The sequence below is a fragment of the Lithobates pipiens genome, unplaced genomic scaffold, assembly GCF_037356315.1.
Source record: "Lithobates pipiens isolate NorthernLeopardFrog02 unplaced genomic scaffold, aLitPip1_a1.2 Scaffold_18, whole genome shotgun sequence".
NCBI classification, from domain to species: domain Eukaryota; kingdom Metazoa; phylum Chordata; class Amphibia; order Anura; family Ranidae; genus Lithobates; species Lithobates pipiens.
This window is the reverse complement of record NW_027507758.1, coordinates 318,674,544-318,697,410: the sequence shown is the minus strand read 5'-3', so window position 1 is coordinate 318,697,410 and position 22,867 is coordinate 318,674,544. Positions and strand designations below refer to the sequence as shown.

At 45.3% G+C, this 22,867-nt stretch overlaps 1 protein-coding gene across 1 annotated transcript in view; it reads right to left on the bottom strand.

The window, feature by feature from the left end:
- Nucleotides 1-22,867, bottom strand: part of MDN1 (midasin AAA ATPase 1) — a 462,551-nt gene that overhangs the window by 368,110 nt on the left and 71,574 nt on the right. Inside the window, exons 8-9 of the mRNA XM_077487249.1 lie at nucleotides 21,285-21,388; nucleotides 9,908-10,025 (exon numbers count right to left, since the gene is read on the bottom strand). Of these exons, the coding sequence (XP_077343375.1) occupies nucleotides 9,908-10,025; nucleotides 21,285-21,388 (222 nt within the window). The remainder of the gene's footprint in view (nucleotides 1-9,907; nucleotides 10,026-21,284; nucleotides 21,389-22,867) is intronic.

Below are 22,867 nucleotides of genomic sequence, written 5' to 3'. Positions count from 1 at the left end.
GGGATACCACATGTGTGGGACTTTTTGGGAGTCTAGTCGCGCACGGCACCCCGAAAACCAATCACCACCTTCAGGATTTCTAAGGGTGCAAATTTTTGATTTAACTCCTCACTACCTATCACAGTTTCGAAGGCCATAAAATGCCAAAATAGCACAAAACCCCCCCAAATGACCCCATTTTGGAAAGTAGACACCCCAAGCTATTTACTGAGAGGCATGTTGAGTCCATGGAATATTTTATATTTTGCCAAAAGTTGCGGGAATATTACAAACTTTTTTTTTTTTGCACAAAGTTGTCACTAAATGATATATTGCTCACACATGCTATGGGCAGAAGTCAAATTACACCCCAAAATAAATTCTGCTGCTTCTCCCGAGTACGGGGATACCACATGTGGGGGACTTTTTGGGAGCCTAGTTAACTAGCTACCTAGCGACACTAGCGACACTGATGCAGCGTTCAGAAAAATTATCGCTTAGTGACACTGGCAAAAGGGGGTGAAAGGGTTAACTAGCGGAAATCAGGGGGTTAAAACCATTATTGGGTAGTATATCGGGGTACCTAGCGCTATAAAAACCTGGCGGTGAACCTAAAAAAATAACTAGCTACCTAGCGACTGTAGCGACACTAATGCAGCGATCAGAAAAACGATCGCTTAGTGACACTGGCAAAAGGGGGTGAAAGGGTTAACTAGCGGCAATCAGGGGGTTAAAAACATTATTGGGTAGTATATCGGGGTACCTAGCGATATAAAAACCTGGCGGTGAACCTAAAAAAATAACTAGCTACCTAGCGACTGTAGCGACACTAATGCAGCGATCAGAAAAACGATCGCTTAGTGACACTGGCAAAAGGGGGTGAAAGGGTTAACTAGCGGCAATCAGGGGGTTAAAAACATTATTGGGTAGTATATCGGGGTACCTAGCGATATAAAAACCTGGCGGTGAACCTAAAAAAATAACTAGCTACCTAGCGACACATGCAGCGATCAGAAAAATGATCGCTTAGTGACACTGGCAAAAGGGGGTGAAAGGGTTAACTCTAGGGGCAATCAGGGGGTTAAATCTTTATTGGGGGGTGATAGGGGGCTACCCTGGACCTAACACTAACTGTCCTGACAGTTTTTACTGTCACAACTGACACTGAATGCATTGATCAGTAAAGAAATGATCAATGCAATCAGTGACACTGTGACTGGGGGGGGAGGGGATCGGGGGGGGTTTGTGTGCCTGTGTGTACCTACATGTCAGTGTAGTGTTCGTGCAGACTTACTTTTACTCTTCTCCTCGTAGTCCGGTCAAAAAGACCGCCCCGAGGAGAATGACATCACTTCCTCCTTCCTGTGTAAACAATACACAGGGGAGGAAGCTTCTCATTGGCCAGGAGCGATCCAGAGGGGGTGGCCGAAAACGAACGGCCATCCCCTCATCACGGAGCGCTCCTGGACCGAATCGGACCGCCGTAACCAGCGGGAGGGGGTCCGATGGGACCCCCCACCCGCTGGAAGGCAATCACGTAGATGTACGTGATTATGCCTGCCTGTGCCATTGTGCTGACGTACAATGGCAATACGGCGGTCCTCAAGTGGTTAAATAGACCTTGACCGCTCTCACTACATCAAGGGAATGTAGTGAATTCTCTTCCCTAGATCAAGTTTCTGGGGAAAAAGGAAGAACATCATCCTGGCTTAAATGAAAATCTGTCACTACCTTTGGTAGGAATTTAGAATAAGGCTACAATACCACCTTATCCTTATGAATAAGGAAATATGTCTCTTTACAAGAAAGAGCTACCAATTCCCATGCCCTTCTGGTAGAGGATATAGCAAACAAAAAGAATCTCTCTCGTCAAAAGAACCAAGGGAACCAAGGCTCAAAAGACTTTCTATAAAGCGGATATGACTAAATTCAAATCCTAATGGTTCAGGGGTGTCCTGACAGGAGGATTAATCCGTGTTGCCCCTGAATAAAGTTTCGAACCAGAGAGAGAGAAGCAAGAGGCTGCTGAAACAATACCAATAAGGCCGAGAACTGGCCCTTGATAGTACTCATGGCCAGCTTCATTTCCAGTCCCATCTGCAGGAATTCAAGGATCCTACCTATGACATACTTTCTGGGGGTGCCAACCCCTGGATTCACACCACATATGCCTTCCAGACTCTATAGTAAACGACTCTGGAGGCCAGCTTCCTATCATCAACCAAGTAGACACTACTGAAGGAGATAACCCACGGTCCTTTCAAATGTGGGTTTCAATAGCCAAACCATTAAATTTAGCATTTGTAAGGTAGGATGGAATACCTGACCTTGCGAAAAAGTCTGGCAACAGCAGCAGGGTCCAAGGGTCCCCTACCTCCATCTTTATGATCTCAGCAAACAAAGATCTTCAGGGCCACCAGAATCGCCTCCTTCCCTTCCTACTTGATCCTGCGAAGAAGGCGCGGAAGCAGCAGAACTGGAGGGAATGCATATATCAGTGAAAACTGATCTCATGGAAAGACAAAGGCGTCTGTTCCACATGCCAGCGGATCCCTTGTCACAAATTTGTGGACCTTGTTGTTGAATCTGGACGTGAACAGATCCACGTCTGGAACACCCCATTTTTGACATATCGAGAGAAAGATGTTGTGGTGAAGGGACCATTCTCCTGGAAACATATGTTGCTGACTCAAGTAGTCCGCCTGCCAATTTTCTATGCCTAGAATGAAAAATCGCCGAATTATGAATGCACCAAAATTTTGCCCGCCAAAACATTGACTGAAAAAGGCCTTTTCAGCAATTTACAGCAAGAAAAAAAAACGGGCAATAATGGAGCCGAAAACGGGGCGGGCCCCGCCCCGGGTGCCGCTCCACATGGGGAGACCTATATTGCAAGAGAGCTGCCTTCGCCGACTGGTTGATTAGAGCACTGGAAACATCACAGCATTCATTTGAATAGCTGTGTGTTCCTCGCTGTGAGCAGTCGCATACAGCCCCGCCTCCTTGTCCAGGGAACTTTGACAGATCACCGTTCCAGGACTGTCTATCAAAGTGCCCGGATAAAGAGGGGCTGTATGTGATGGCGTGCAGAGGGGAACACACAGCTATTCAAATGAAAGCCATGATGTTCCCGTCGCTCTAATCAACCAAGCGGCGGTGGCTCTCCTCTCTTCCCCCACACTGGCTGCCTGCACCTGACGGGCACTGGTGAGGCTGCATTGATCTCATGTACTATGTCCCCAGTCTCTGACCACCTCATGTACCATGTCCCCAGTCTCTGACCACCTCCTGTACCATGTCCCCAGTCTCTGACCACCTCCTGTACCATGTCCCCAGTCTCTGACCACCTCCTGTACCATGTCCCCAGTCTCTGACCATCTACTGTATAAAAAATTTGTAAAAATATAAAAAACACGTTTTGGTATCTGTCATTTTCGGCCTAGTGTATTTTTTACTTTCGGTATCGGCACCAAAAAAAACCCATTTGGTGCATCCCTACAAGGACTGTTGCTTTCTGCCCAAGATAGAACATAATTCACCTCTTTTTGGGCTGCACGACTTCTCCTGCCCCCTTGGTGATGTAGGCCACCGCATTCTCGGATTGAATCCTGACAAGACAATTTCGTAATCTGACCATCCAGGCCTCTAGGACCAGACGAAGCCCAAATTTCTAGAATATTGATGGGCAAGGTCCTTTCTGACTTGGACCATTTCCCCCGGACAGAAGCCTCTTCCAGGACTGCTCCCCAGCCTAGAAGGCTGGCATCCGTTACCACGTTCCAGGATAGTGGCAGAAAGGATTTCCCCTGTTGACGGTTGCTGGATATCAACCAATTGAGGCTCTGACACACCTCAGGGGATAAGTGCATTGGAAAGCCTGGATCTTCTTGTTCTAGGTTGACAGAACACCGTTTTGCAGCAGTCTTGAATGAAACACCACATAAAGAACGGCCTTGAAGGAGGCCACTATCTTTCCTAACAATTTCATGCACAGCCAAATAGAAGGATCTCTGTTTTGAAAAGCCAAATCCGTTCCTTAATGGAGCTGATCCTTCAAGAATACAGTCTTTTGAATGGTATCTGTGATCAGCCCCAAGTACTGTAATCTCCTTGATGGTTTCGAGGATGATTTTTCTAGGTAGCTTACGGCTGACATTAAAACTTTGGTTTAGACAGATGACTGACTGACCCACTAAAAGCAGATAGTCTAGGTCAGGGATGGCGAACCTCGGCACCCCAGATGTTTTGGAACTACATTTCCCATGATGCTCTACTACACTGTAGAGTGGATAAGCATCATGGGAAATGTAGTTCCAAAACATCTGGGGTGCCAAGGTTCGCCATCACTGGTCTAGGTAGATTACAATTGTTAATTGTACCCTAAGCCCTTAACCTGGCTAAAGGAGGAGCCAGGATCTTTGTGAACACTTGAGGTGTGGAAGCTAGACGAAGGGCAGAGCTACAAACTGAAAATGACGATTCTCTACCTCGAAGCTAAGACATTTCTAATGAGCGGGAAAAATTTGCACTTTTGACGTCGATCGATGCCAAAAATTCTCCTCCTTGTAGAATGGATGCAACCAATCGGATTGACTTAATTCGAAAGGAACGGATATTCAAGTGCCGGTTTAGATCCTTGAGATACAAAATGGGTCTTGCCTCACAGTATGGTTTTGGTACCGTGAAGAGATTTAAATAAAACCCTGATCCCTGCTCTTCTTTGGCAACCTCAGATATCACTTTTCTGAGACAAGAGATGATCCAGAAAGATTTTCCCTGGATCTCTGGGAACTTTCTCTGGGAATTCCCGTCTCCCGGGAAGACGGGAATTCTTGGAATTCTAGTTTGTAACCTAGAGAAATTGAGGAAGCCACCCATCTGTCCTGACAATGTTCCTGTGAGATCTTTGAAAAGTGTAGAAGCCTCCCCCCCCACCCGAACGAGCGGGGGCGCCCCTTCATAAGGAGGCTTTAGCATTTTTTCTTTGCAGGTTTCCTGCCCCAAGTCCTCTTTTGGCCCTGGGACTGCCCCTGAGGTCTTTCTCTTGAACCCAAAGGTAGAGGCCTTCAAGACTGTCTGGAGGCAGATGCTCCTGGCACTTAAGAAGATGCACATTTAAAAAGGAAAAATGTTTAAACTTCTTTACAGGTAAAAGAGAACTTTTGCCATTAGAAATCCTTTGGATATACTTATCCAGATAGCCTCCAAACAACCGTTCACCATGAAATGGGAAACTGGCCAAGAGCTTTTTACATGGCACTTTGGCTGACCAATTTTTCAACCATAGGACTCTGCGCATATGTACCCGTCCTAGCATAAGCCGTGTGGCTTGAATAATAGAATCTTTCATAGCATCCACTATGAAACACTGTGCCTCTGATAAGGCAGCCATCTGCTGGGCCTAGTGATCAGGAAACTGAGTACCGGCACAAACTGGTCCTTTATGGACTGAGATACTCCAATCGTCGCAAAAGATGGCTGCACAACTGAACCTGCAAGATCTGTTGGATCCCTCAATATTTGCACATTATCTACAGGACAAGTCAGGTTTTTAATTTACTGAGGATATAGCAGCATCAATTGCTGGAATCCCTAATTTCTTATAGAATTTCTCCTCCATAGGATAAAGTATAGAAAACTTTTTTCGATGCTTTTTTGGGTGCTCCCACTCAGAATACATAAGCTTTTTTAGCCATGAATGGATAGGAAAGGCATCCACAGATTGGGGAGGCTTTACTGATCCCAAACCAGAGGTGGGTTCATCCATAGACTGCGCTATGAGTGAACCAACTTAGTAAGGGAGTGTACCAACAGTGTCTTGTGAGGATGCTCCCTCCATATTAGGCTCTTCGGAAGGGGAGTCATCAGTCTCTTCCTGATCCTTTGAAAGAACGTCATGATCTCCTGCCTTTTGAACAATGGACGGGGATCTGCTACGCTTGGGCCCACCTTCTGTTTCAAACTTAAACGGTAGAAGAAAAAAACCTCATGAGTGAATATATATTATAGGGGATGACGTGTCTGGAGCTGCTGCAAAACCAGTCCCCCCGATGGCTCACTCTGACTGGCCACATGACTGAGGATGTTTGTTTTTTTTGTTTTTGGACATGGATTTAGGTTGCCGTAAAGAAAAGAAAAAAAAAAAAACGGTCCTCTAAAACCCTTTGGGGTGTTCCTTGTCCCCCTTGTGCTCATAGCCTGATGCACAAAGCAGAAGCACTACCAGAAGGAATGCATACACTGCTAGGTCTATAGTCCAGCCTGATGCAGCAGTCAAACGTGTCAAAGGAAATGCCCATGTCACCAAACCTGTTAATACCACCTCTTTGCTCTCATGTCCCTCCACAGGCTGCAGTAAAACAATGTGCTTTTAAAAAAACTTGCCTCCTCGTGTCCTGGCATCGGAGAACGCTGATGACGCTAAGCCCAGCCCCCGTGTTGCCTACGGCTCCACCTAATATTTTAAAATAAGGGTTTACCCACGCGAGCGGTGGACTACAGGTCCTCTCAGACCTACCGAGAGAAGCGCTTTTTCGGCTGGAAGAAGAGGAAGCATTTCAGCTCTCCGACACAGCGCTGATTCCAGCATGAGGTGGCGAGTGCTCAATACAGGCCCCAGCTGTGACACATAGGCATGACAACAAGTTAGAGACATAAGAAAATTCTATTTTTTTTTTTTTTTTTTTTAAGAAAACTCCACTAACCTTTCCTGCTGTGGAAAACCAAGAGACCCAATCTTCACTCTTCACGGTGGGTTCCATTAAACCTTCAAGAGCAGGGGATCCTAGAAGAAACCCACAATCCTGGACCTGCAAAGCCCCCTGCTAGTAAAACTTTATGGCCTTATTACCAAAAAGTACTGGATCCCAGGGTCCAGCTCTCTAAAAAGAGAAGCATTCACAGGCAAAAACCTAGTTTCTTCGGATACAAGGCTCGGGTACCATTCAATTTTGCCAGAAGAGACACTGAAAGGATCTGGTCAGCATGGCTAGCCCCAGCAAGAACTGCTCCAGTGGAGCTCAGCACAGCAAATCTTTACTCGTGACCAACATCTTAGACACTGGAAAAAAAACTGGAGGTACTTCCAGTAGTGGGAGGGGTTATATAGGGCGTGCACTTTGTCATAGGGTGTGCCAGTGTACCCACATAGTAACTACTATGTCCCCTGATATACGATAAGAAATTTTGCAGCTTACCAATCTTTAGATGTGATGTCTGCATCACGTTTCTTTTAGGCTTTTTTCCCCCTTATGATCTGGTCTGTAATACACCTGCTGTATTAGAGTGCCCCTACCATGGATAAAGGAGCACAGAAGGCACCTTTGGGCAGTAGCACTGTCAGTCAGAGGAATGGAGTGTTAGATGTACCAGCAGATTTCAATACACTAACTGAAAAACCAAGCTCCAGCTTATACTTTATAAGCAGTTACAGCAAGCTTTTTTTTCCCCTTTTGCATTCATTACATACATAAAATCAGATTCCTGTAAGCACCCATGCCAGTGTTAAAAAGTTTCTCATCCCTGTAACTGATGCATCTGGAAGATCATGCTTCTTTTTAAGTAAATAAAAAAATATAAAAAAAAAATTTCATCCACACATACTTCTGTAGCCAGATGGGAAGAGGATTTGAGGGCCCAAAAAATTATTAAAGACTGGCAAGTAGTATAGCCCACTATCACGTCCTGCTCAATTAACGTTACCACATTGGAGCCACCTTATAAAAAAAGGTGCTTACCAGGTGGTATCTGGTGTCTTCAAGATTGGCCATATGTTGCCCAGAGATTGGCGCCTATGTTTCAGAGGATGCCAGGCAACTGGCGACATCTTCCATACAAGGTGGATCTGCCCAATGCTAAATCGTTTCTGGTCAAGTTGGGTTTTTTTTTTTTGTTTATTTTTTTTTATCTTCTGCATACATTATTCAGGATACACTAATCTCTGGTTAGCACTATTACAGTTCAGTTTTTTGGGGTTTTGGTTTTATTTACTGTTTATTGCCATTTCAACAAGAATACAAAAAGTACAAACAGGCACTTAAGCGCTCATGCTACAAAATAAAGATAAAAAAGGAAACCATAATAAAGCAAGCCCTAAATGGGCATACTACTTCAGTGTCTGGCAAGGAAATGCAAATTATAACATCCAACCCATCGCTGAATTGTCAATGGCCATGACAAAAGCATTTTTCTTTTTCAAAGGCATACATAAAGATACGAGAAAAGCAAGCGGAAATAGAGAATGGAAGGAGAAGAATAAAAACAAATGTGAAAGAAGAGAAAAAGAAAAGAACGGATGGGTTCCAGACCAGGGGTACATGTGAGATACAGAAAAAGATAGTCTACAACGCCTTGTTTGCTCTTTAAAATCTTCAAAATGTATTGGTTCTACATAAAAGACAGTATCAGACAGCAAATGTAAACGTGTTTCAGCGTTTACTTAAAGCCGGAACAATGCTGAAACGCGTTTACATTTGCCGTTTGATACTGTGTTTTTGATGGAGAACGAAAAAACGCTGAGAATTTTAAAGAGCAAGCAAGGAGTTTGTTTACTATCTTTCTATGATTGCCATTGCAGCTGTGCAACTGCCTTTTTGCAGCCAGGTAGCTCTGAAAAATTCTCTCATCTTATTGGTAGTAGTACCCTACTTCTGCTTTAACTTCTGTACATATGAGATAGTAATAGACATCTAAACAATGACAAGATGGTATGGTCTATATAATAGTATAACGTAATGAAGTAGTTTTAAAAGCGAACCAGAAGGCTCATATCACAGTGTTCGTTGACAGAGCCCTTAGCAATATGCGCAAGTTCTTTGAGGCAGATTAACTTTACAGAGCCACTGAGTTAAGGTGGGTACAAACAGTTGCCACCAATACATAGGGACCAAGGATTTCTCTAGATTTAATAAATGCAGATCACCCTCCTATATCGGCCTATAGGTTATGAAGTGCAGTGAAACAAAATAGAACATGGGTCAAACGGAACAGCATCTTTTTGCATCAAAGAAATCATGTTAACCATCTGCCATAACTTTTAAATAAGGGGACAGGACCACCAGGTGTGACCATGGCCTTCGCACTCTCTCCAACACAGGAGAGTTTGTAGGGAACACTGCATGCAACTCTGAAGGTGTGTAATGCCACCTAGCAATAAGTTTATAATCAACTTCCTCTAATCTGGAGGAAAGGGAAGACGAGAGAAAGTTACAGAATCTTATCCTTTTGTCATTAAAACTAGATTGAAAATCCATTTCCCAATCAACAAGGTACATCAGGTAACCTGGCTCTTGTAGAGACAGGAGAACTGTCTCCTCCTGGTGTTTCCAAGATAGGTTAAACTTATTCCTTTTGTCCTTCTAGCGTCTAAGATGATCATAGCCATGGCATGGAAAAAACAATTCAACCACTTATCTGCAGTCAGGTCCGGTTCTCAAAAAATTATCTAGCATCACTACTAATAAGCATACCAAATTCTGCAAAATCTGGGACCCATACCGCCATCCAAATTGAGCCGTCTAAAGTGGGCCCTTAATGAACCAGCCAATGATAACATACAATATTACTCCACGTTGTGCCTGGCCGCCCCCCCCCCCCCCCCCCCATCTCTTTTCTCTCATCCCCTTCTCCATCTTTCCATTCCATCCAAGCCACGGTTATTTTTTAAGAACACATACTTAAAATAGACTTAACCTGTAATTTCAGTTGCATAGCTAAATGCATGTACAAATGTTGATGTGTTTTCAAAGGAAACATCTGAAATTCCCTGATTTGCGACTGGTATAATTTTAATATAAAAAAAATGTGATAACTTGGCAATAACCAAAACAAGAAAAATACTCCATGTTAAAAGAAAAAAAAGAAAAAGAAAAAAAGAAAAAAAATGTATGCATACACACGTAATAATACATTTGCACCATTGCTACTATACCTCCTTTAGTTCACTTCTGCTCATGTTATCCAATTGTATTTTGGTCCAGTATTTATCAAGCAATAAGGCATGGCTATTTGGTGGTCTGTACCAAGCACCAGAACTAGAGCTTAGTAACCTAAGAAGAAAAAAAAACATTTAATCCTTTAGAAAAATGCCACAACATACTGAATATGTATATCCAGACACCGCAACACAACAGTAATTTAATTAAGTTATGAGGAAAAAAGGGACCGTTTTTTCAATCTAACGACTAGGGCTGCAACTAATTTTCATAAATCGATTAGTTGGCCTTAAAAAATGTGCCACAATTGGCACCTTTCAGGGGGGAGGGGGTGCAGATAGCTGTATAGTACAGGTGTTTGCACCCAATTCCAGCATAGATAGCCGCAGATTCTGCGGGTATTTACGCCACTTCCTGCGGGTCACCCGCTGTTTGCTGGGAAACACATGGATCCCAGAGACAGCGGGGACCATCCTTATTGCGCAGCGCAACTCGCGCATGCGCAGTAGGGAATTCACTTCCTGATTCCCATACCGAAGATGGTGGCGGCAGCACCTGAGAGCCAATCAAGAGATCGGCTTTGGGTGCAGACATTGCGGGCGCGCTGGGCAGGTAAGTGTCATTTTAAAAGTCAGCAGCTGCAGTATTTGTAGCTGCTGACTTTTAAAAACAAAAAACGGCGCAACTCCCGCTTTAATATGTAAAGTTTTTAAAAAAAGGCAATTTATTCTTAAATATTTATCTCTCTATGCAGTGGTAAATAATAACCAACTACCCTGCTTCCCCGAAAATAAGACCTAGCGTCATTGTCGGTGATGGCTGCAATATAAGCCCGACCCCCCAAATAAGCCCTACCCAGTTTCCCCCGAAAATAAGCCCTTCCCTGAAAATAAGACCTACAAGGACTTTAACTAGGGCTTATTTGGGGGGGGGGGTAGGGCTTATACTGCAGCCATCACCAACAATCACGCTAGGTCTTATTTTTGGGGAAACAGGGTATATGGCTAGGGAGCAAAAAAAAAATAAAAAATAAAAAAATAAAATAAAAAAGGGATTTCCTTATCTCTGTAATTCACCGACCGACAGCAGCTCCTCTCTAACAAAATGGGTCGTCAGCCCTATCACTGGAGATAACTCGGCAAGTTGTAATACAACACTAGGGGGCGGCCCCTAGGCTACAACCCCACAGCCTGCTCTAGCAGAACTCTGTACGTCAACAAGCAGTATAACGTAAAGAGAAAAAAGGAGGGGCGGGTGCTGTGTCGGTCGGTGAATTATAGAGAAAAGGATTTTACGGCGAGTACAAAAATCCTATTTTCGCTTATATTCACCGACCGACACAGCTCCACTCCATGTCCCTAAGCAGTGCCAAACGAGGGGTGGGAAAAACAGCATAAGAACTTCACCCACCATGGCAAGTGGGAACTAGTGAAAACGAAACCCACAAAAAAAAACAAGTGTGTGGAAAAACACCACCAGATAACCAGGTATCCTCAACAGGAGTGATCCCCAAGACCGCAACCATTTGCAGAAGTAATGCAACAGTGCATGTACATAAAAGTACTGCGTTTTTATCGAAAAACCATGAAAAAAAAATAGATTGCATCAGCCGATGCACTGACTTCTACCTTGTAGAACTTGGTAAACGTATGGACAGACGACCAAGTCGCCACCTTATAAACCTGAGGGACCGACGCTTGGTGTCAGAAGGCCCAAGACGTTCCGATTGCCCTTGTAGAGTGGGCCGTGACCAGAAAGGGGGGCACCTGTCCCTTCAAGGCATAGGCTTGTACTACAATCTGTCTAATCCACCTGGAAATGGTGGCCGAAGAGACCGCCATGCCCTTCTTTGGCCCAGCCACCGAAACAAACCGTGAGTCTGACTTCCGAAAGGGAGCCGTGGCAGACAAATACACCTTCAGAGCCCTAACCACATCGAGAGCGTGAAGGGCAACCACTTTGGGGCGCTTTGGTTTAGGACTACACGATGGTAATACAATGTCCTCATTGATATGAAAAGCCGAGACCACCTGCGGTAGAAAAGATGGTTGCGGACGCAACACCACCTTATCCCTGTGGATGACCAGATAAGGCAAGTTGCAAGACAAGGCTGCCAATTCCGAAACCCTCTTGGCCGATGTGATGGCCACTAGAAAGACCACTTTCTGGGAGAGAGCCAACAGGGGAATCTCGCTGATATTTTCAAACGGCGGTTTTTGAAGCGCCAATACCAGGTTCAAATCCCATGGGGGTAACGGTGGGTACACCGGAGCGACAACATGTCCTCCCCCTGAACGAAGGTACCCACTAAGGAGTGCGACGCCAGGGGTCGTTGGGGGGGGGGGGGGGGGGGGGGGGGAAAAAAAAAAGCCAGCCAAGGCTGAGATTTGCCCCTTGATGGTGCTCAATGCCAATCTCTGGTCTACTCCTTGCTGGAGAAACAGCAGGATCCTTGCTATGGAAAAGGAACGCGGATGCCACCCTTTCTCCTCACATGGAGATGTAGGCCTTCCAGGTACGATGGTATATCTTCAGAGAAGATTTCCATGCCCTCAAAATAGTTGGAATCACAGAGTCCGACAGACCCTGGTTCCTTAACACCTGGCTCCCAATAGCCATGCCATTAAAGCCAGCGATGGTAAGGCAGGCTGAAAGATTGGACCTTGAGATGGGAGGTCCTCTCGCAACGGCAGTCGCCAGGGAGCGTCTGCCATCAAACACCCCAGGTTCGCTGAGGCCAATCTTGGGCAACCAGGATTACTGGAATCCCCTCGGCTTTAACTCTGCGAAGCAGACGTGGCAGCAGTTTCAGTGGAGGAAAGGCGTAGATCAGCTGGTACTGATCCCACGGAGCCACCAGCTCGTCTGCCCACGGATCTCTTGTCCTGGACCCGAATCTTGGCACGTTCCGATTGAGATGGGAGGCCAATAGATCCATATCTGGTGTGCCCCACTTCAGGCACAGCAGCCTGAAAATCTCCAGATGCAATGCCCATTCTCCTGGGTCCAGCATCTGGCAGCTGATAGTCCGCCTACCAATTTTCCACCCCCGGGATGTAAATGGCTGACAGGGCCGGTACGTGTCACTCTGCCCACCGAAGTATGTGAGCGACCTCCCGTGCAGCGGCTGAGCTTCTTGTCCCCCCTTGGTGATTTATATACGCCACAGCCGTGGCGTTGTCCTACTGTCCTGATCAGACGCCCTTGAAGAGACACATTGACCATGTGTGGAGGGGTACAGCAACTCGGATTCTTTTGTCGACCAGAGACCCTGAGCGGACTGAATCCCCATCACTCCACCCCAGCCAGATAGACTGGCATCCGTAGTGATCACCATCCATTTCAGAGGAAGGAACGATTTTCCGGACTGAATCAAAGGGGACCTCAACCACCAGATCAGAGAGTCCCTGACTGGCTGGCTCACCTTGATCTGTCGATCCAGGGACAACTGAGATTTGTCCCATTTCAACAAGATCTCCTTCTGCAGTAGCCTGGTGTGGAACTGGGTGAAGGGTACTGACTCGAAGGAGGCTACCACGAGTCCCAGTACTCACATGCAAAACTGGAGCGACAACCACTTTCTGTGCATCAGCAGTTTTAACGCGGACCTGAGCGTCTGCAATTTGTCTGAAGGGAGAAAAACTCTTGCTTCCCTGGAGTCCAACAGTAAACCTAGGTACTCCAGACGCTGGGTCGGCACAATTACCGACTTCTTTAGGTTCAACAGCCACCCAAATTCTTGCAGGGTCTGCATGATCGCCACATCCTCCTCTAATTCTGAGGCAGAAGATGCTCTCAGGAGGAGATCGTCCAGGTAGCCCACGACCGCGATCCCACGTTGTCTCAGCAACGCCAATACTGGAGCCAGTACCTTGGTAAAGACTCTGGGGGCTGATGCCAGACCAAAGGGAAGAGCCACAAATTGGTAATGGGCTTCCCCGACTGCAAAACGCAGAAACTTTTGATGCCAAAGGCATATGGGTATGTGCAGGTACATGTCCTGGATGTCCAAGGACACCAGGGAGTCCCCTTGATTGAGTGTAGTGACTACTGAGCGAACTGATTCCATTATGAACCTCTGCACTTTTACAAAGTGATTGAGGGCTTTCAAGTCCAAGATTGGACATGTCCCTTCCTTCTTGGAAACCACAAACAGATTTAAGTAGAATCCCTGGAAGCGTTCCAATTCCGAAACTGGTACAATCACCCCTCGATTTCCCTACCGCCCTCAACAGGGCCTCCCGGTGAACCGGGGACACTGGTATGCTGGAGGGGAAGAATCTGTTAGGCGGCCAAGAGAAACTATCTTGTAGCCTGTGGAAATCAGATCGCAGACCCATTGGTCGGATAACCGGGAGGCCCACCGGGCTGCTAACTCCCGAAGGCGACCCCCAACCCGTAACATGGGTGGGGGCAAACCTTCATGAGGTAGCACTTTTGTTCGCAGGCTTGCGGTTCCAGGGACGTTTTTAACCGTCTGTGGGCGTCCTGTCGGGCTGGGGACGTTTTGTCAAAGCACTGGGCGGACGAAAACGCTGCTTGTGAACGGAAAAAGAGGGTCCTTGTCTGCGTGGCTCCTTAGCCTTCCTGGCCTGTGGGAGTACTCTTACACTAGTGGCATTTTTAATAATGTCATCTAACGAGGCTCCAAAGAGCCGGTCGCCCAGGAAGGGAATATCCGTCAGGGCTTTCTTGGATGCCTGGTCAGCAGACCAGCATTAACCAAATCAGGCGCTTCAGCACCACAGCTGACACTGAAGACCTGGATAACAGAGGGAGAGTATACAGGGTCGCGTCACAAAAGTACTTAAGGCCTTGCACTAGTTGGTCTGCTAGTTCCATGCAGACAGGGGAGGCCTGTTGCTCTCCCAATTCACAGTGCAAAACTTTTGCCCACTCAGTCAGTGTCTGCGACACCAGTGCGGATGTCAGTACAGGTCGCACGGCTGACCCCACAACCGTAAACAAGGAACGAGCCACCGCCTCGGCCTTCCTATCCATGGGATCCTTGAATGCAGGAGTCCCCTCAACCGGGATCGTGGTTACTTTATTTAACCTGGATACTGGGGGGGGGGGGGGGTCCACGACCGGAGGAGCCAACCATTTCTTGAGAAGGCTTTCCTCAAAGGGGTAACGCACCGCCATGTATTTGGGGACCGAAAAGGTCCGTTGCGGGTGACCCCATTCCTTGTAAATGAACTTGTCAAAATAAGTCAGATACGGGAACACTTTAGGTGAACGTGCTGGCTTGAGGGAACCAAAAGGGACCGATACATCAGCAGAGGGATCCGCTGGCTCCTGAATCTTCAGGGTATCACACACAGCTGTGATAAGTGCTCCAACTAGCGCTTTGTCGTGCACGGACCCGGACGGGGACAGAGCAGGGGTCACCAGCCTCAGCAGGACCAGAGTCTGTGTCAGAGCTCTCCGCAGAGGACGGGGGGGGGGGGGGGGGGGGGGCAGGGGCCGCTTTTTAGCACCTTTCTTCCCATGTACCGCCTCTATCTTGGCAACGAACGAATTGAGGACCACCGTAAGGGTGTCCATAGGGACCGCACAGTCCGCAGGTGACCCGGTTGCAATTGCCTGGATTTCGGGGGAAGAAACACTAGTTTCTGAAGCCATGCTGACCCTACCCTGTCTGCCACCCGAAGAGGACTTAATACAGTGACAGTCCCACCCTCCTGCTGCCATTGGCTGAGGGGCTCTAACCCGCTGGACTCACCACCCTGGGCCGTTCTGCGCTGTATTACCGCAATGCCTGATGATCCCTAGCGCTCCCAGATACAAAAAAAAAAAAAAACTGTCGGTGACCGGCCGTACGATCGGTGAACGATCTGTGGGCGATCAAACACACGTGTTCAGAACACAGGATAACCTCCCCAGCGCTCTGCGATGACCAAATAGGGGGCACAGGGGCAGCTGCTAGAGCACAAAAACGTGGTCCGGCTACAAGAAAATTGCAGAATCAATAGAGCATCACCAGGAAAATGGCCGCCTGAAGCCAGAAGCCAGTCTGACCCTTGAACGTACTTAAAATGGCCACCAAACAGCGCTATAGGGGACTAGAGAGAACATGTGGCAAGCACAGCGCTGCACCCTTCACAGGGGCATGACTACACAGGCATCCAGCGGGATAAGCTGCAAGACCCAGACACCCAGCACAGCTAAAAAAAAAAAACACCAGGTGAGAGCCCAGGCGCACACACACACACACACACACACACCTCAGCACATGTACAGCCACCCCTGGAGGAGGGAGTCAGGGACAGGGGAGAGGAGAGGGGGGTGAGGGGGGCCCCCGAATTGACCTCCCAGGGAATGCCCAGCTGCTCCAGGGAGAGCTGTACTTACCAGTCCTGAAGCTGGGAGACATTCCACGGTAGCCAGCTCCTGATCGGTACAGGGAAGACTACTGGCCCAGCATACTGTGACGCAGACATCAGTAGCCCGGTCATATGTATGCCCCAGAGCATTAAGCTCACCGATCACCTCTGGAGCCGAGGTATGTCGTGGCCTGCGACCTGCACATGCTCAATGGCCGGACTGAGGAGACTACAAGGATAAGTGAACCAGCCTGTCAACCAGCCGTTTGTTGATAGAAGATCACAGGATCATTCATCTTGCGCAAAAAGCCAAGCTTCTGCACCAAAAAACACGGACCTATGGGCCCGCAGGGTTCCTAGGTCTCATCTCCTCACCAGGCAAGAAAAAACTGAGTTCTGCTAGAGCAGGCTGTGGGGTTGTAGCCTAGGGACCACCCCTTGGGTGGAACTAAAAGTTGTGAAGTGTTGTATTACAACTTGCCTAGTTATCTCCAGTGATAGGGCTGACAACCCATTTTGTTAGAGAGGAGCTGTGTCGGTCGGTGAATATAAGAAATAGGATTTTTATAAAAGCTTAACTGCAAAATCCTTTTCTTTTGACATCATGGGACACAGATCACTATGTGGGTTATAGGCCACCTTCAGGTGCTGGATACTGGCACACCCTAAACAGGAAGTTTACTCCCTATTTACCCCCTCCCATACCGGAAGTACCTCCGTTTTGTAGCAAAGCAATACATGTGTACACTAGAAAGAGGGACGGGACCTCTGTGTCCCGTGATGTACTTCAAAAGATAAGGATTTTACAGGTAAGCCGTTATAAAAATCCTATTTTCTTTAATTGTACATCGTGGGACACAAAGCCATAGTAATCACTATGCGGGATGTCCCATAGCAATGCTAACTGACGGGAGGGAGACTCAACAGAATTAGGGCAACATGAGACTAGAGGAGTAATACTGCTGCCTGCAGCACACTAGGCCCAAAGGCGATATCCTCATGCCTTTTTATATCCACCTGATAGAATCTGGTAAATGTATGGATTGAAGACCAAGTTGCGGCCTTGCAGATTTGAGCCATGGAGCACTAACAGCACTTGGGGAGTGCTTTTGATTTGATGGGGTGGAATCTACCTCTTTAAACCATAAGCTTAAAAGGAACTAAACCCTAATGGGTTTACTTCCCCTTTCATTCCCTGCATCGCATAGTAGTCCATTATGTGTCACTTACCTGACACAGGAGCCAGCAAAGTCACCGCTGTCCCCTGTAGTCCGGCGCATCAATCTTCTCGGTGGGGGTCTTGCAGCTCCGCCGCTGTCATTCGGCGAAGCCACAATGATGTCACTCCCGCGCATGCGCACAGGAGCCGACACAAGCGGCATCTTTGTCATGGACGATGCCGCGCTCAGTGCGCCTGCGCGCCGCTGTCTACGGCGCATGCGCCTTAGACAGCGGTGCCCGTCTTCGGGCAAATATCTCCTAAACCATGTAGGTTTAGGAGATATTTCTTGGACCTACAGGTAAGCCTTAATCTAGGCTTACCTGTAGGTGAAAGTGTGTTGTAAGGGTTTCCAACCACTTTAATTGATTACTCGTTGAAACCATTTAGAAATAGATTTCGGTACTGCCTGTCCTCTTTTAGGACCTTTAGGCAATACGAACAAAACATCAGTTTTCCGAACCTGGTCAGTTGCCTTTAAGTAGACTGACTGTTCTCACCACATTAAGAGAATGTAGTGATTATTCTTTCATAGAAAAGGCTTCTGGAAAAAAAAATAAAAAAAATAAATGAAGGTACAACAATATCCTGGTTTAGATAAAAACCTGATACTACCTTCAGTAAAAAATTAGGATGAAGATGCAATACTACCTTATCCTTGTGAATAACATAGCTCTTTACAAGAAAGCTGCCAACTCTGATATCCTTCTTGCAGGAGATACGGTTACCAGAAAAGCGAATTACCTTGTCAAAAAAAGGACCAAAGGAATATGACGTATCGGCTCAAAAAAAGCTGTTTGTAATGCCGGCAGAAGTAAATTCAAGTCCCAAGGGTTCAGGGAGGGTTAACCACTTCCCGACCTGCGCACGCCGATGTACGTCTGCAGAATGGCACGGACAGGCAAATGCGTGTACAGGTACGTCCCTAAATTAGCCGCCGTGCCATCTCGTGTGCGCCGGTCAGGACCCCCGCGAGTCCGATTGCAGGTCCCGCGGACTCGATAGCCGCGGGGATATCCGTGATCGTCTCACAGAGAGGAAGAACGGGGAGATGCTAAACAAGCATCTCCCTGTTCTGCCTAGCAACAGTGACACTGATCTCTGCTCCCTGTGATTGGAGCAGAGATCAGTGATGTGTAAAACATAGCCACGCCCCAGGACAAACTTAACCCCTACATTGCCACCTAGTGATTAACCCCTTCACTGCCAGTGTCATTTACACAGGAATCAGTGCATTTGTATAGCACTAATTGCTGTATAAATGACAACGGTTCCAAACGTGACAAAAACTACGGATGTGTCTGCCATAATGTCGCAGTAAAAAAAAAGAAAAAAGAAAAAAAAATTACTTTGAATGCCGCCATTACTAGTTAAAAAAAAGTATATATATATATATATATATATATATATATATATATATATATATATATATATATATATATATATATATATATATATATATATATATATATATATATACACACACACACACACACACACAATAAAACTATACCCCATTTTGTAAATATTTGGAATATGTATCGGCCTAAACTGAGGGGGAAAAAAGGTTTATACATTTTTGGGGGATATAGCAAAAAGTAAAAAATAATGCTTTTTTTCCTTCAAAATCGCTCGTTTGTTTACAGCACAAGAATAAAAACCGCAGGGTTATCAAATACTACCAAAAGAAAACTATTTGTTGTCCTCGCCCTCAGCCGAGCTGTTCCCACACATGCTCAGTTTCCCCCCCTACCTTGTCCGCATCGAGCCGGTGACATAAGACGCCGGCTCGATGGGTGGGGGAGATATAAGGCACGCTCTCCCTCTCCGCTCTACGTGCGGGATATGTGCTATTCCTGCACGCCAGAGCACCTTCTCATTCCTCTAAGGTAATTGTATCCATTCAACCTGATTACATTGTAGCTTCTTTGGCTGTTTTATTATTATTTCTTCTTGTCTCATGGTTCTATGCTTGGTTGTTCCTCAGGCTAATCCCTTACAGATCAGCAACCTTAGCTCTATATTTTCCCACCAGCTCTGTTGGGCACTCTATGTAGCCCTTAATAATCATCTGCGTGAGCAACTCTCTAATGGATATTCGCACCATCTTTATTATTAAGTTTACCATTAATTAGTAAGTTTTTTTTTTTTTTTTCTCTTATTTATCATTCACTTTGGGCATAATGTACCTTAATTCCTCTACCAATCTCCTTTCCCTCTCAATTCATTTTTTCTTTTTCATTTTCTTTTTTTTTTTTTCTATCATTTCTGTGTTTTGGATTTCTCTCTAATCATTGAGGCTGATGCCCGCTTTCCTCAGAATACTGAGGTTGTCATATTATATTAGAATCTTTTCTTCTTTATCTCGGTTTTTATTGTTTGCTCTCATTTTTCTCCTTTACCTTAGCATTGCTCTTACCCCCATCTATGTCCTCCTTTAGGATGAGGCGGTTGGTGATGTGATGTGATTAGGCCAGGTGCATACCCTGCTTTACATCTATGTTGTCTGTCTGCGGCAGGTGGTTTTCTGGCGAACAGTGGGTAAGCGCCATTCCATTTAGATCACACCCTTTTGAAGTTTGTTACCTTACAAGGTTTTTGTTTTTTTTTGTTTTTTTTTGTGGAGTTGATATTAGAATATATCATCATTGATACGTCATTTAGTTTATATAATTTCTATTATTGTCTATTGCTAGCTGCATAATTCCCCCGACGAAGCATTCTGCGAAACATGTTGGGAATAAGTGCTGACAGTCTGTTAACCAGTATCCTTGGGATCTCATCTGCTCAGTAAACATTGTGTATAGCGTTTTTACTATTTTCACACACTGTATGTGCTGATGTTATGCTTTTTTAATGTATACCAATAAATATTTTTTCTATGAATTTTTATTATTATATCGTGATAGGATCCTTTGTTACATCTATCACCGCATAAAAATCCCCAGCTCTCCCCTTCTTTTCCCTTGCCCTTTATGTGTATCATACAACTTCTTTTGGGGATGAGGTGCCTATTGTTATAGGTGTCACTAGGCAGTTTGGACCATACCTTTATCAAAAAAAAAAAAAAAAACGTCAATTTTGTTTGGGAGCCACCCCTTCCCCCCCCCCCCCAAGGCCAATTTGTCCAACGGATCGGGTGACTGTGTCGCCATTCTAACTAAGGGAAACAGGCAGTGGAGCCTTGCAGCTTTACTGTCCGTTTCATACTGTGCATACATGCGTCGTGCAGCGCTTTGTGAATGGCCCTGTTTTCTGGGACACACACATCCCAGAATACAACGAGGCAGCTTGCTGAAGAGGAGGAAATGACAGAACAGTGCTGCAGAATAGCAATAGGCAGATTAGGAAGACTTCCTAGCAAACAGGGGTTTCTGGCAAGTAAAAAAAAAAAAAAAAAAAACACATTTCCGATTTTTTTTTTATATATTTTTGTAGAATTTTAATGTCATTTTTATGTTGGGGTGGACCTCCGCTTTAAGGAACCAATATGAGCCCTAACAAATTTTTTTAATCAATCCAAATATGGAGTATATAACAGTCCTCCACTAAACCTGTGGAAATCCTAGTCCTTACCTATCCAATCTTCCCAGTTACATTTGTTTCTTCCCCATTTTCCCCTCACTGTTCCCTCTCAATCTTGGGCACGAGGCAAAAAAAATAAATGAATAAAAACTTTTCACCCTCATGTGGGCCTTTCGCAGCCTACATCCTACACACTGTAAAGATGTGCATAGAAGATCACATCTAAAACGACCATATTGACACAATTTTTTAAATTTAGGTAATAAGCCTTCAAACATAGCACTAAAAAATAAGCGATCTTACCTCCTGGTGGCAAACAACTGGAAACCTGGAGCCACTTTTATGGTATCGCCTCTTCCAGGAATTAGCAGTTCACCATTTTCCAAAACCGGAATTAACACGGATATCTAACATGCAAAAAATTTAATTTGAGAGGGTCAAGAAAAATAGAAGATCAAATTTAACAGATCTAAAAAGGACCAGATGATGCTTACTTACTGACCTGGAGTTATAACCTTACAGCCAATTCTGAAGGTTGTTTTATATAACCACGATCAAACAACTTTGCAAATAGAAACGCTTAGTTTTGTATTTGGTTATCTTGTGCTTTGAGAGCGCACATCAAAAAACTCAGACCAGTGTAATACACATTTCATCTCTATGCAGGACCAAAAAGGGAAGTCGGTTCATACATACAGAAACTGGGCCAATTTGTTCCACGATAAGGCCGGATTTACACCTATGGATTTTTGGTGCTTTTTGCAATTTGCACTACAGTCCATTCAACATGGTTTCCCATGGAACACGTTCTGTAGTGCAAATCTGCAAAAAGCACAAACGATGTTCAAGTGTGAATCAGGCCTAACAAAACATTGCGCTGTAGAGGTCTGAAATAAAACTGCCCAAAGTGAACCGTGACAAATGCGTGACAATGAAACTCCCCCTGCACAAGGATTTTCCAGCATACTGAGAGCTACTAACACAGGCTTTAATTAACCAAACAGGTAATTATTACAAAAACAGCTGCAACCATGTGTTTTACCATAAACACAAATTGTTCACTGCAAACAAAGTATTTACAGCAAAAGATCTTACAAGAGAAAAAAAGATTGCAACAGAAAACAAAAAGGATCGCAAAACGAAAGTACTTACATCCTAGGTTCTTTGGATTCCATCAAAATTTCAACAATTGGCATTAAAATATATCAGTATCTTAGATTTCCCCCCCCCCCCCCCCCCCCCCGAGTGATGGCCGTTTCTGTGTTTGATAAATAGTATTCATTCTGTGACCCCTTACAGACTGAATTAGATGAAAATCTAAATTTTGGGTAAGGGTATCATTGTGGATCTGCTTCTTTTTCTTAACCACTTTCAGACCGGACCATTTTGCTGGTAAATGACCAGAGGTCTTTTTACACTTTGGCACTGCGCTGCTTTAACTGGTAATTGCGCGGTCATGCAATGTTGTACCCAAACAAAATTTGCGTCCTTTTCTTCCCACAAATAGAGCTTTCTTTTGATGGTATTTGATTGCCTCTGCGATTTTTATTTTTTGCGATATAAACGTAAAAAGACCGCAAATTTTGAAAAAAAATGATATTTTCTACTTTTTGTTATTAGAAAAATCCAATAAACTCAATTTTAGTCATACATTTAGGCCAAAATGTATTCAGCCACATGTCTTTGGTAAAAAAAAAGTCAATAATTGTATATTTATTGGTTTGCGCAAAAGTTGTCACATCTACAAACTAAGGTACGTTTTCTGGAATTTACGCAGCTTTTAGTTTACGACTGCCTATCTCATTTCTTGAGGTGCTAAAATGGCAGGGCAGTACAAAACCCCCCCAAATGACCCCATTTTGGAAAGTAGACCCCCTAAGGAAATT